Raw genomic sequence first — 12,273 nt, forward strand, 5'->3', positions numbered from 1 at the left:
ACTTATTAAGGTCCATGCTGCCCCAGTTTGGTGCATTGGGGGTCCCTAAGACATCCTCCAGGTCTGTCATTGCCTAAGAGTACCCCCAAGACATTAGTCATATGACTATAATTTGTTACAATAAAAGGACACAAAGTGAAATGAGCAAAGGGAAAGATACAAAGGATGAAGTCGTGTGTAAGCTTCCAAGAGTCCCGTCTGTGATATCACACATGATGTACTAAATTCTTTCAGCACTGAATTGTGATAACACACATGAAGTGTCACTTATTAGAGACTCCTGCACTGGGTATTTATTGAGTCTGGTCACATAGGCACTGTCCGCCTAGTATCTACCAAGACTGGAGAGTCTCAAAAAGATAATAGGTGTTCAGCGTAAACCACCTTGAACAGGTAGCTTAGGCACTGTAAGCTACCCATATGAGGTAACAGTAGGAATCCTGCAGTCCAGGTACCCAGACACTAGTCAGCGCCAGCCTTGTAATCAGGCCTTTCCAAGCATAGCAGTGTCAGTTCTATGTGAAACTTTCCTGCACTCATGACATCAGATACCCAGTGCCTTCATTCTTCTTTTGCTTTGCTTGCTCTCAGAAGATGCCATAATAGGTCATCTTGGCTTAAGGTAGTTTATAACCGAAATTAACATTGTCCTTATAACTGATAAGACTGCAGATGTGGCTTACATCCACTCTCCTGGGCAACCCGAGTTCCGTGTTGGTCACAAAATAGCCATAGCACCTGTGAGCTGTGCAGTTCTTTATTTGTTGTTCTTCGTTCAAAGTTGAGAGAAAGCTGTCTCATTTGTAGTGTTTAGTTCATGTCCCAGAGTGCATGGGGCGTCTCACCTTGACTCCCATTCCTTCTTGATTAATTGAGCTCTGTATCCAGTTCCTCTAGCCTTTGTGGGGTCATTTCAGTTGCAGGTCCCACTTTTCACCATGAACTTGACTTTCCTGTTGCATCTCTGGCCCCTGGGGATTTCCCTGTCTTAGCTCTAAGCTGGCTACTGCGATAATTTTATGTGAACTTGACTGGGTCACAGGGTGTCTGTGAGAGTTTCTGAATGAGATTAGCATTTGAGTCAGTGGACTCAGTAAAGTAGGTTGTCCTCCCCAATGTACGTAGGTGTCATCCAGTCCAGTGAGAACACTAACAGAAGAAAATGAGGAAGGAAGAATTTGCCCCTTTTTGTTTCCTGTCCACGTGCATCAGTGGGGACATGTCATCTTTTCTGGCCCTCAGACTGCAATTTAAATCATAGGCTCCCCAGATTCTCAGGCCTTGAGAATTGGTTTGAATAACACCACCCGCTTTCCTGGGTGTCCAGTTTGCAGATAGCAGATCATAGGACTTCTCATCCTCCGTAATTGCATGAGCCAGTTCCTCATGACATGGTTCTGAATGCATATATACCAGATATCTGCTCACAACCACATGGGCATCATCCTGGAGTTTCTTGGGGGCATTTTGTCAACTATGCACAGTGGGCAGAGGTCAAAGATTACCCTAGATAAACAGGGATGGGGAACACCTACATCCTAGTCAGGGCTTGGGCACCCCACCTGGACAGCACTGCTAGTTGTGACCAATCACAGGCATTGGAGGGAGGTTTTTAAAACAGGAAGAAACTCAAATTGTGAGTACTTCTGAGGCATGGGGCCTGGAGCAGGGGCCCGACTCGCCTGGAACAAAAAGTACTATCTCCTCCCATTGCCAATCTAACCACATCATCTTGCAAAGTGCACTACAGCGACTATACTTGTTCATTTGCTCTTGAGCCATAGTCTCAGTGTTTCCGTTTTCAAGATGGCCACTGCTAAGATCAGGGCATGAACCTCTCAGTGAGATTGACATAACCAAAACTACATTTCAAAAACAATTGGGCTTATGTCATGGCGATTACATTGCTAAGTATATTCCCAAGGGGACTGAAAACATCAATGCACACAAAAACTTGTACGAAAGTGTTCATACAACATTATTCACCATAGGCAAAAGGTGGAAACAATCCTATGTTTGTGAGCTGATAAATGGACGAACAAAATGTGGTATATCCATACAACGCAATATTTTTCAGCAACGTGAAGGAAATACTGATTCATGCGCCAACACGGATGAACCCTGAAGACATGCCAAGTGAAAGAAGCCAGTCAGGAGGTAATGTGTGGTGTGATTGCACTTTATGAAATGTGCAAAGTAGGCAAATCCATAGAGACAGAATAAATTGGTGGTTCCCGGGACTGGAGCTGAGGAATGGACTTGGGAATGAGGAGTACAGCGTTTTTTGCGGGGCGGAGGGGCAGACGAAAGAGTTATAGGATTAGATAGTAGTGGTCATTGTAAAACATTGTGAATCTTTCAAACCTGTAGAAATAATATGTGATAATCCTGCCATAAGTATTAAAATGTAGCTGTGTTGGATTAGTCAAGGTTTCCCTAAGAAACAAAATCAGAAGTACTATACATTCATACTCTAGCAAAAGCTAGGGTGATGAGCCATCCAAATGAAGGTGAGGAAGTGGTTACATGAAAAGCTTCATGTGCAATGCTTGGTAACGTGAACTGCTGCAGCCTATTTGGAGGTCAGTATTGCTAATACTAAATTTGACTATATACATACACTATGAAATAATTTCATTTTGGGGTATGTATGCCCCCAAATCCTCACATTGGTCTATTTCAAAGAGTTCCAAACTCTCACAGAGATCTATAAGCAGACATGTATGACAATGTTTATTTCATTCTAATTGGCAAAGGCAATGAGAAGAATAGATATGGAAAATGTTGTGGGTGCAGAAAATGGAATTTTATGAACTTCCATCGACTTTGGTTTTGCTATTCATTCAGTAACTTCTTGAAATGGATATTTTCTGAATCGATCTCCTTCACTTCTATTTTGACATATGCATTTAAGGCTTGACATTTCCCTCTATGTATACGTTAAAAATCTCATTCCAATTATGAGTTCAGTTTGTTTTTTACAACATGTGTGCTCTTGCTCCTAGGAAAGACTAATGGTTTGCTTGTGAAAATAATAGCTGCCATTTAGCAAACATTTCCCATGTACAAAGCACTGTATTCAATACTTGACACTGTCCCTAATCCTTTTAATAACCTGTAGAGTTAGTTAATAGCCTTACTTTACAGGTGAAAAAGCTAATACTCAGAGTTGTGGATACGCTTGTGCAGGGACACACAGCCTACACTGGTAGAGTGAGAACCTGAACCCGTGAATACTTGACTCCAGAGCCTAGGCAGGCTCTCCAGTGCTCCTCACTGCCTTTCCACTCACTACTGTCCAGGCTTTTGCCAAAGACTGTGCCATGCCAGAGTTAAGAAGAGGCCTTTTGTTTAAAGAAGTGTGTGTGTTAGGGATTTACTGTTTGGTTTGGATTTTCTGCAATAGTATATGGGAGAACTTAGGGTATTGGATCATCTTTTTAAGGTTGAGAAACACTACAACAAAGAAAAATTCAGCATCCTTCAGTATGAACACGTGTATTACCCATGACCCTGCAAGTGTCAGGTAGATAGTCTTTGTTCATTCTGTCACCAGATACTCCTAAAGAAGCTATTTCTTAGGGAGCATTGTATGTGATGCTGTAAGAGATGGAAACAAATGGGTGGGATTTCCATCTGGGAGCCTTTGCTCCATTGATGCACCTGGCTTGTCCTGTGACTAGAGCAGGCAGCACTTGACCGTCACAGAGAGGTTCTTTGAATACTTTAGTCAGTTGTGTCATCGTTTGTCTTCCCCCAAAATGACAGAGGCAGCTGGCGATGGTAATAGTGATTATAAATGTGTGTTCTATCCTGTGATGACTGTTTGGACACTGACCCTGAAAGCGGTGTGTGCAGTTAAATCGCCTCCCTGAATCGCCAGTAGCCCAACTGCAGAGTTCCTACTCTGCTCCCTCTGGGAGTTCAGAGACCTCATCTCTCCAGCTGCTCTGTGTTTTCTGTCCCCTGTGCAGTACCTGCAGATGAATGGCCTCTCCATATCTCCTCCAGCACTATAGTCAAGGCCACCGGGTCATCGTCCCCAACATACTTGGTAAGTCTGTTTCCCCTTAAAGTGCCAAAGGGACACACTGCCTCCCCTCCACCTTCCCAAAGCTGATGAGGTCTAGGGGCATTGTCTCAAATGTGTGAGCACCATGAAGAAGAGACAAGCAGTCGGAGTTAGCAACTAGGTTGTTACTCACTGTGGGGGTAACTCAGAACACAGCCTCTCCACGTACTCAGAAGACTGCCGGCTGCCAGGCCAGCAGCCAAGGAGGGCAGTGCACAAAGAGCTTTCAGCAGTGCCTGCTCCCAAGGACGTTATCTGCTCTGTAACTAAGCAGCACATCTTGCTCCCAACCATTTGAGGAGGTGTATTCTCCCGCAATGAGATAACCCGTCCCTCTGCCTGTTGGCATAAAAAACTGCTTGTGGTTGGTCAGCAACAGCCTCTTCATGCAGCTCCAACTGGCCACTGCTGAAGCTTCCCTGCCTTGTGAGTAATAATCGGCATTTCTCACTCCTCTGGTCCTCCTGGTGGTTTTTCCAGAATATCCAAACTTGGGTGCAACTTCCAGGCCTGGGGCTCTTGCGTTCTACTCTTGCACTTCCCCATCCTTCCACCTCAACACACACCTGGGATGTCTGTGTGGGTTTTTTTTAATACTAGTTTTGCTTATTCACAAATGGAATTGTTGGGTTCCTGAGACTTGATATTCTTTTTCTACCATTCAGGTGTCCCAGTCTTTGAATTTCCTCTCTACCCTTCACCCTCTCCTCTGCCCTCCCTCTGTCCTCTCTCCCCCTTTCCCTCTTTTTTACTTCTCTTGAATTGCTTGACCTGGATTCATTCATTACGTACGTAACTGGCTTCTGATCCACACATGAAGATGATGCGTGAAATTGTTTCACAGGTGTATTGTAGAGACACTGCACTACAAGCTGCAGAGCTCACTTTTTGTTAATCTTTTGACCCCTTTCACCCATTGAATCTTTTCGTGGTTGTCAGTTTTTGCTTTATAAAATATGTGCTTCAGTTATTAGTTTCCGATAACTTTAAACGTTTATCATTCTGAAGCGTACCTCCATGTCAAGTAATGCTCACTTGGTCAAATATTAATATCACAAATTTATAATTACAGAAATAATTTGAATCTTAGGATGATGGTATCTCTCTAGAAAACGTTTTTATTTGCTTCTGAAAGGGCCGGAAGATTCACCTTTATGCAATTTCAGGGATTAAAGTGACTTGACGTTTGGCCTCAGTCCCTGACAAAGAATGCCCAGTTCCCTTTTGCTTATTCCTGCGGTGAAGATCTTTGGAGTTTACCCGGAAGCCTCTGTGGTAGGCAATAGATTTATGTCGCTTAGCTTCTCGAACCTGTCTAAAGTGCTACTCAGCTTCTCGATGAACAGAATTTACACTCTTCTAAAGCCGACATGCTAGAATGGCCAGAAATTTTCCCGAGAATTTCTCGGAGACTCCAGGAAGTGAAGACCAAGAGCTCAAAGTAGTTGGGCACTTACGAGTTTTCATCTGGGGAACTCTAGTCAATGAAGCTATGCCGTCGCTGGTTATCCCCCTTGGCATTCTGGGATATGTAGTTCCGCGCTCCATGTGGTCTCACCTCCTGCAGCTACAGGGAGGCCCGGCTGCAAACTTGTCCCTGCGGAGTTCTGGGAAGTGTAAGTCTAAGAGCTCCAGGTAGTCTCAGGAACTTCTCTTCAGAGAGGGTGGTGCTGGGGATTCTGGGAAATGTAGTACAAGAGCCCCGCGTTGTCACGGGTACTTCCGGCCCTGGAGGCCGATGTGGCAGCCATCTTTTCCCCGGTTATGTTACTTCAGGTTCGCTATTCACGACCCACTCAAACGTCCCCAAGTTGCGCTTGCGGCCAACAGCTACTGGCCTTTATTTTGGGGATAAAGAGGAGGAGCGGCTAAAAGTAGAGGTTAGAGGGCCGATGTGGCGATTTGAGTTCCCCAGGGCGGAGCTTTGCGTTTGCGACGTCCCCTGAATGGGGTGGGCTCGGTCGTGCATCGCGGGGTTTGAGGGTCTCCTGGGTTCTGCACTCTCAACCCGGTTCCCCTACCTACCACTTCATGCGGTGGCACGTGTGCAGGTTACTTAACTATTCTGTGCCTTCGGTTGCTGCTCTGTAAAACGGAAAGAAAAGTAATATTTCCCTAATACGTTCCTAATAGAATGTTTTGAAAAAGACAAGATAGTACAAGTGAAAGGTTTAAAACTGCCTGGTACATGGATTGTTATAATTCCCCGAGAAGCGACCGTCTCGCGGTGAGATTCTGTGAGCCCAAGAAGCTGAATTGTGCTGGACTCCTGCCATTTTTGTCAGGAGAGGATTGCTCCCAGCTGATATCGAGAATGATTTTTCAGGGATGCAAACACAGTCCTGGTGTCTCACAACTTTCTTTCCTTCCCCAGCCCTGACTTCTCAAAATACTTCACGGAGAAGGAGAAAACAGCCCCACGTGAGTAGGACTTGGTATTTTTCTGCTAAGGTATTCACATAAATCGGAGAACGAGTGGGACGTGGACATGTAATGATTATAACTAAGCCTTAGTTGCTACGTTCCATTTCAGAGTTTTGTACAAATGAACGCATTTCCATCACACGGTGGTTCTGTGAGGTGGGGCTGCTAGTTTCCCTACTTTAAAGATGAGACTGAGACTGAGCGTATAACCTGTTTGCCTTTGGTCACCCTGCTAGTAGGAGGCAGAGCGGGGGATTAGAACCTAGGCAGTCTGAGGCCAGCACCTGAGTTCATTATTCTCTAGTATATTCTTCTTGAGCTTGGGAACTGTCTGGAATCTTACTGGGAAAGTAGTTTGGGACTTGATTGTGGGAACCTTGAGCAAGGCTTAGGCTAGTCTGTGAGTTTTTATTTTTATTTTTTATTTATTATTTTTAGGCGAGGCAACCCTTGGTTGACCTCACAGATTGAAAGGACCTTGTCAGCTTACAATCCCTTATTTTTATTTGTTCGTTTGTTTGTTTGTTTGATTTTTTACACCTACAGCACCTGGTCTTCCTAGCTGGTCTCCCAACCAAGTACTAACCAGGGTTGGTGCTTAGCTTCCGAGATTAGACAGGATCGAGCTTGTACAGGGTAGCATAACATTTATATTTTAGAAGTAACGTAGTCATAATAGGAAATTCAGAGAACACAAATATATAAAGAAAAGTTTAAGTTACCCATAACCTTAAGATGTAAAGATAATCCTTGTTAACGTTTTAGTGCCTTTTTGTCTGGTTACTCGTCGTGTATTTCTGTTTAGTGGAGGCTCTTTTCTTTGGGACTGATGGTACACTGCAGTGCTGTTCAAATTGTAGTCTACAAACCAGCGGCGTTGGCATCATGGGGATAGAAATGCCCATCCTTGAGCCCCATCCGAGACCTGAGTTAGAATTTCTGCAGCTGGGCTCCAGGAATCTGTATTGCAACAAGATCCTGAGGTTATTCCTGCACACAGGAAAATTTAAGAAGCCCTAGAAAGGTTCTTGTATGAAAATGGAGGCCTTGAATATTAACCATGCCAGCTGTCACAGATAAAGCAGCTGGATACATCATAGCTCTACTCAGTACAATGATTTCCCCCCCAACTAATTATTGTCAACTGTCAGGTCTCTTTGCAAAATCCTGACATGAGCAGAAGACAGCTAACTGGTAAATACAGAGACAAAATGGAATTAGAAGTCACAAAGATATATTTCTGCCAAGCTTTGGGGAGGAGACTCATTGCCATGTTTTGTACTAGAGGACTTCTGCGGAAGTGGGAAGATCCATTACAGTTAGTTAATGTTAATTAATATTAGATACTTTTGCTATAGTCATTATCAGAACTATTGTTGTCATTGTGTGTTATCACTATGACTATTTCCTTATTTCTGTAACTTTAAATATAACTTCATACTTAAAGAAAAATTGCAAAAACAGTATATGGAATTCACATATACTCTTTACCCAGATTCTCCGTAGTTCATTTTGCCTATTTGCTCTGTTGATGACCATCAGCCAGATACTGTCAGGAACATACTTGTAATCAGAGTTAGGTTTGTTTTAGCTTGCTGCAGCAAGGAAGCCCACACTCCACAGGGAACCGTGGAGTGTCTTGGGAAGAGGTGATTATGCTTATAGCTTTTGGCTTGTGTTAGCTGAATTGGGGAGAGTTTTAGGCAGTGAAGGTTTCTTCAGGGTTGGATGGTGTCAAGAAGCAAAAGTGATTTGATGACGATTGTAAGAATTTTTATCTAGTAGATGGGAGATGCAAAGAAATGGGAGTTGTCACTGTTAACAAAGTAGTCTCTCACATTAACTGGTAGGGGCACTTCTTTGGCTATTTTTATCACTGTAGAATGTCTTCGTCTCTGTGTTATGCAGTGTCTTGTCATTTTTTTGTTCGCTGTGGTCACTGAATGGCCCTGCCTGATTTTCGTTCATCAGTTGAAAAGGCCAGGTTCTAGCTGTTGTGACAATTAGCTTGCCAGTTATTCTTTTTTTCATTCACAGCTTTATCATACTTACATATTTGTTTTGTTTTTTGTTTGTTTGTTTGTTTTGCTGAACCAATTAAATGCAAGGTACAGACCCTGATCAAAATGGAATCACTTACACTAATAACACACTGTTGTCTAATCCACAGTGCATATTTAAATTTTTTCAATTTTCCCAGTAAAATCTTTGAGAGCAATTTTCTTTCCAGTTCAAGATCCAGTCCAGTTACATGCATTGCTCTTGGTTTTTTGTTTCATTAGTCTCCTTTAATCTAGAAGGATTCATCAGACTTTTTCTTTTTTTCTCTTGATAGTTTTGAAGAGTATTGGCAAATTATTTTGTAGACTATCCCTTTGTTTTGGTTTATCTGAGATTTGCTCACAATTAAATTCAGGCTCAGCATTATCAGCTGGGATGCCACAGCAGTGGCGAGGCACCCTTCTCAGTGCATTGTATGAAGCAAATGGTGATCCCAATTGGTGGTCTCAGCTTAGTTTTTTTGGTTAAGGTGTCTGCTAGGTTACTGTTGTTTCTTTTGCAACTAATACTTTGAGACTATCTTATTCCTTGTCAAATGTTCTCCAATTTTTAGCATCCATTGGTGATTTTCTGTCTTTCATTCTATGTTTACTAGTTTGCATTCTACCATGATAGTGTTCTAAGAGTTTCCTCGTTTCACCAATTCACTTTTTATACATTCTCACAATTATGACAATATACTTATAGCTCAAATTCCTGTCTTTTTAATTGAAATTAGGTATGGACTGGCACACTATTTTTTTTCAATTGTTGCAGAATCGTGAGTCTTAATTAGTTTTCTTTATCTCTCTGTATATTCATGAAAAGAGCACTTACTGCTTTAAGAAACATCACACATTTTTGTACCATTTATAAAAAGTGTCAATTCACATATCATTGAGGTAACACATTATTATAAAGACTACACCAGAGATTTTTCAGAACTTATAAGAGTCTCTAACATGACAGAGCAGCAACCTGTGAACTCCATGTATCTTACAATATTCTATTGGTAGAAATCACATTTATAAGAATAATTTCTAACTATAGAATCACATCTGCTTTGCTGCAATTGCAAAGAAATAAGAAACTCTGACAATGTCCTAAGAGCTTTCCACTTTATGACAGTCCTATGAGGTCGATACGGTTATTCTCCCTAACCTGTAGATGACAGAATTGAAGCAAAGAGGTGTTAATGATTTGCCCCAGACGACACTGCTAGAGAATAGCCTCGCCAGAATTTCAACCCATGCACATTAACTCCAGAGTCTACCCTCTTTAGGTTTCAATTTACACCATATCCAGTGTAAGAATTACTACTGTTGAAGCTACAGGCACACTGGCAGTGGGGCCACTGTGTGTGGTTCGGCAGGGTATTCCCTGAACTACTACTGAAAGGGATAGCATGGGCATCTGGCATCCATGCCAAGATCTGTTCATCAACCTATGCGTGGCTGCCACCAACCCAGAGACCAGGCATCTTTGGGAATTCACAGCACGTAGCCGCATGGGTCGGTGACATTCTTGAGCAGTTTCCATTGACTTCGTTCTCCTTTCCCAGTCTGCCTTCTTAGGATTCTGTGTTTCCCCAGAAGGAAAAAGAAAAAATGAGCATGTTCAAGGTGAGTAGGACCTGCCTTTCTTGCTTTCACCTCTTTCCCGTTTAGGAAGAAAGTGCAGCTCGCTTCCCACGTTAATTTACCATCATACCTTGGAATGCTACATTTTCTAGGATTTGATATTTTCAGAGCTCGAGAGTTACTTTATTTTGTAAATGGAAATACCACACCTAGAAACAGGATGCTTTAAATAGAATGATGTCATTTGTTTCCAAAGACTATCAATATACTAGAACGATGCGAAAATAATAATAAAAATGAAAATAAGAATAAAAATGAGATATTTTGTGGCAAACTTTGGGGGTGACGTTAGGAATGTAATCCACAAGTTATCTCGGGGTAAATGCTACAGCTGCAAGTGCCCCCAGTGAGTGTTCTTGGGACAAAGAGGAAATGGGTTAAAAAATGCTGTTTTGGTACTAGAGAGATTGGACACAAGTTTTTCTCTTTCAACAAAACTCAAAGCATTTGAAGAGCTGTTGAGTATGTTTCACAAATAAAAATCAATAGAAATGAAAAACATTGTCTACTACTTCCCCAAATTAGCTGCTTTGTTATTTCCATAATCTCTTCATTATGTGTATTTATACTGTGTATTTGTGTTCAGAACATAGATACAACTTGGTTTTTGCATTTAATATTATATAACATTCATTTTAAATTGCTATATTATGTTCACATCAAATTTATGTACCTATTTTTAAAACATTGTTCTATTCATAGACGTTAGTTTAGGATCCTTTACTGTTTTAGGAGCACTACAGTACAGTTGTCCTGCATTTAATCTTTTCCTCAAAAAATCAATTCTGAAAAAATACTGCCTCTTTATGTCCTTAACATACTGAGTATTCAAAATGAGTAAAACTATGTTTTATATGTGGTACCTCGGATATTTTTTTGGTAGAATCTTCAAATATGGTGCAATGCCTCAGGATCAAACTGCTGCCTCACACAGAAAAATATATAATTAGAAGTTTCCTATATACAAGAGCTAGGTTTTGTCCCGTCTGTGCCTTAGTCATACCCTATGTATATTTTATTTATTTTTTTTCTTCGTTTATTTTTTTAAATGAAAGTTACAGGTGACCTAAGGGTAAAAAGTTCAGTGGTACTAGAGGACTTGTCGCTGCATTGACGCTTCAGAACAATTTTATGAAGAAGTTTTTGGTTTCATCTTAATTTTCAATATAAAGAAAGTGGATTATGAAAAATAAGGAACCTGCTCAAGTTCACACAGAAAACCAAGTCAGAGTATTGTACACGAGTGAAGGACAGAGACAGGAGGGAACAGTTTTGTGATCAGAGACCTGGCAAGCCCTTTCTCTTTATTTCCATGTATAACAGTACTCGTCTGTGGAAAGGTGGGAACTGACAAACACCGTTGGGACGAAATTGGAAAACGTTTCTGGGGCAATTGGCAATATTAAGTAAAAAGTAGAACCTTTTTAGTCAGGATGTGGCATTTAGAATTCTAGGGAGTTTACTTGTAACACGGCTCGCTGAGAGCGCCAGATAAACATACAGAGTCTCCTTTCTCAGAGCAGCGCTTCTAGCAAGGCTGAGGCAAGCAGTGTGTGCCATTGACAGGATAGGAGGGTGCTGGGAGGTCTGCAGATTGCTCAGGGGCCAGAGCCACTTCCCACCCATTCTCCCAGTGGACACTGGGTGTAAGATTGAGGTGTATGTGTTTGGCTTAGGAGGCAGTGACGTTTAAGGACGTGGCTGTGGCCTTCACCGAGGAGGAGCTGGAGCTGCTGGACTCCGCCCAGAGGAAGCTGTACCAGGATGTGATGCTGGAGAACTTCAAGAACCTGGTCTCAGTGGGTGAGGACAGGCACCTCTAGAGTGTTTCTCTGACCTTGGAGTTAAGGCTTTGGGGCTCTTGATATGGTTCCCTGAGTTTGGGGACCAGCCTTTTGCAATGTGTGTAGGCTACAAGGGACAGGAAATTCCTAATCTTTTTCATTTGTGTATTGTTAAAAAAAAAAAAAAAAAAAGAAAAAAGAAAACCAAATGGACAGCATAGTGCTATACTTTATGTATTTTTTTAAATTTCACTCATGTCCTGTTAGTGAATTATAAAACCAATTTATTGAATCCTACTAACAGTTTTTAATG

The 12,273-nt window shown here is 41.9% G+C and overlaps 1 protein-coding gene across 1 annotated transcript in view; it reads left to right on the top strand.

The window, feature by feature from the left end:
• The first annotated feature begins 1,775 nt into the window (after window positions 1-1,775).
• The window catches only part of LOC120605238 (zinc finger protein 226-like), a 17,706-nt gene continuing 7,208 nt past the window's right edge, over window positions 1,776-12,273 (top strand). Inside the window, 4 exon segments of the mRNA XM_039866088.1 lie at window positions 1,776-2,157; window positions 3,975-4,054; window positions 6,447-6,493; window positions 10,098-10,158. Of these exon segments, the coding sequence (XP_039722022.1) occupies window positions 10,144-10,158 (15 nt within the window). The 5' untranslated portion in view covers window positions 1,776-2,157; window positions 3,975-4,054; window positions 6,447-6,493; window positions 10,098-10,143.

Source organism: Pteropus medius, unplaced genomic scaffold, assembly GCF_902729225.1.
Source record: "Pteropus medius unplaced genomic scaffold, Ma_sr-lr_union100, whole genome shotgun sequence".
NCBI lineage: Eukaryota > Metazoa > Chordata > Mammalia > Chiroptera > Pteropodidae > Pteropus > Pteropus medius.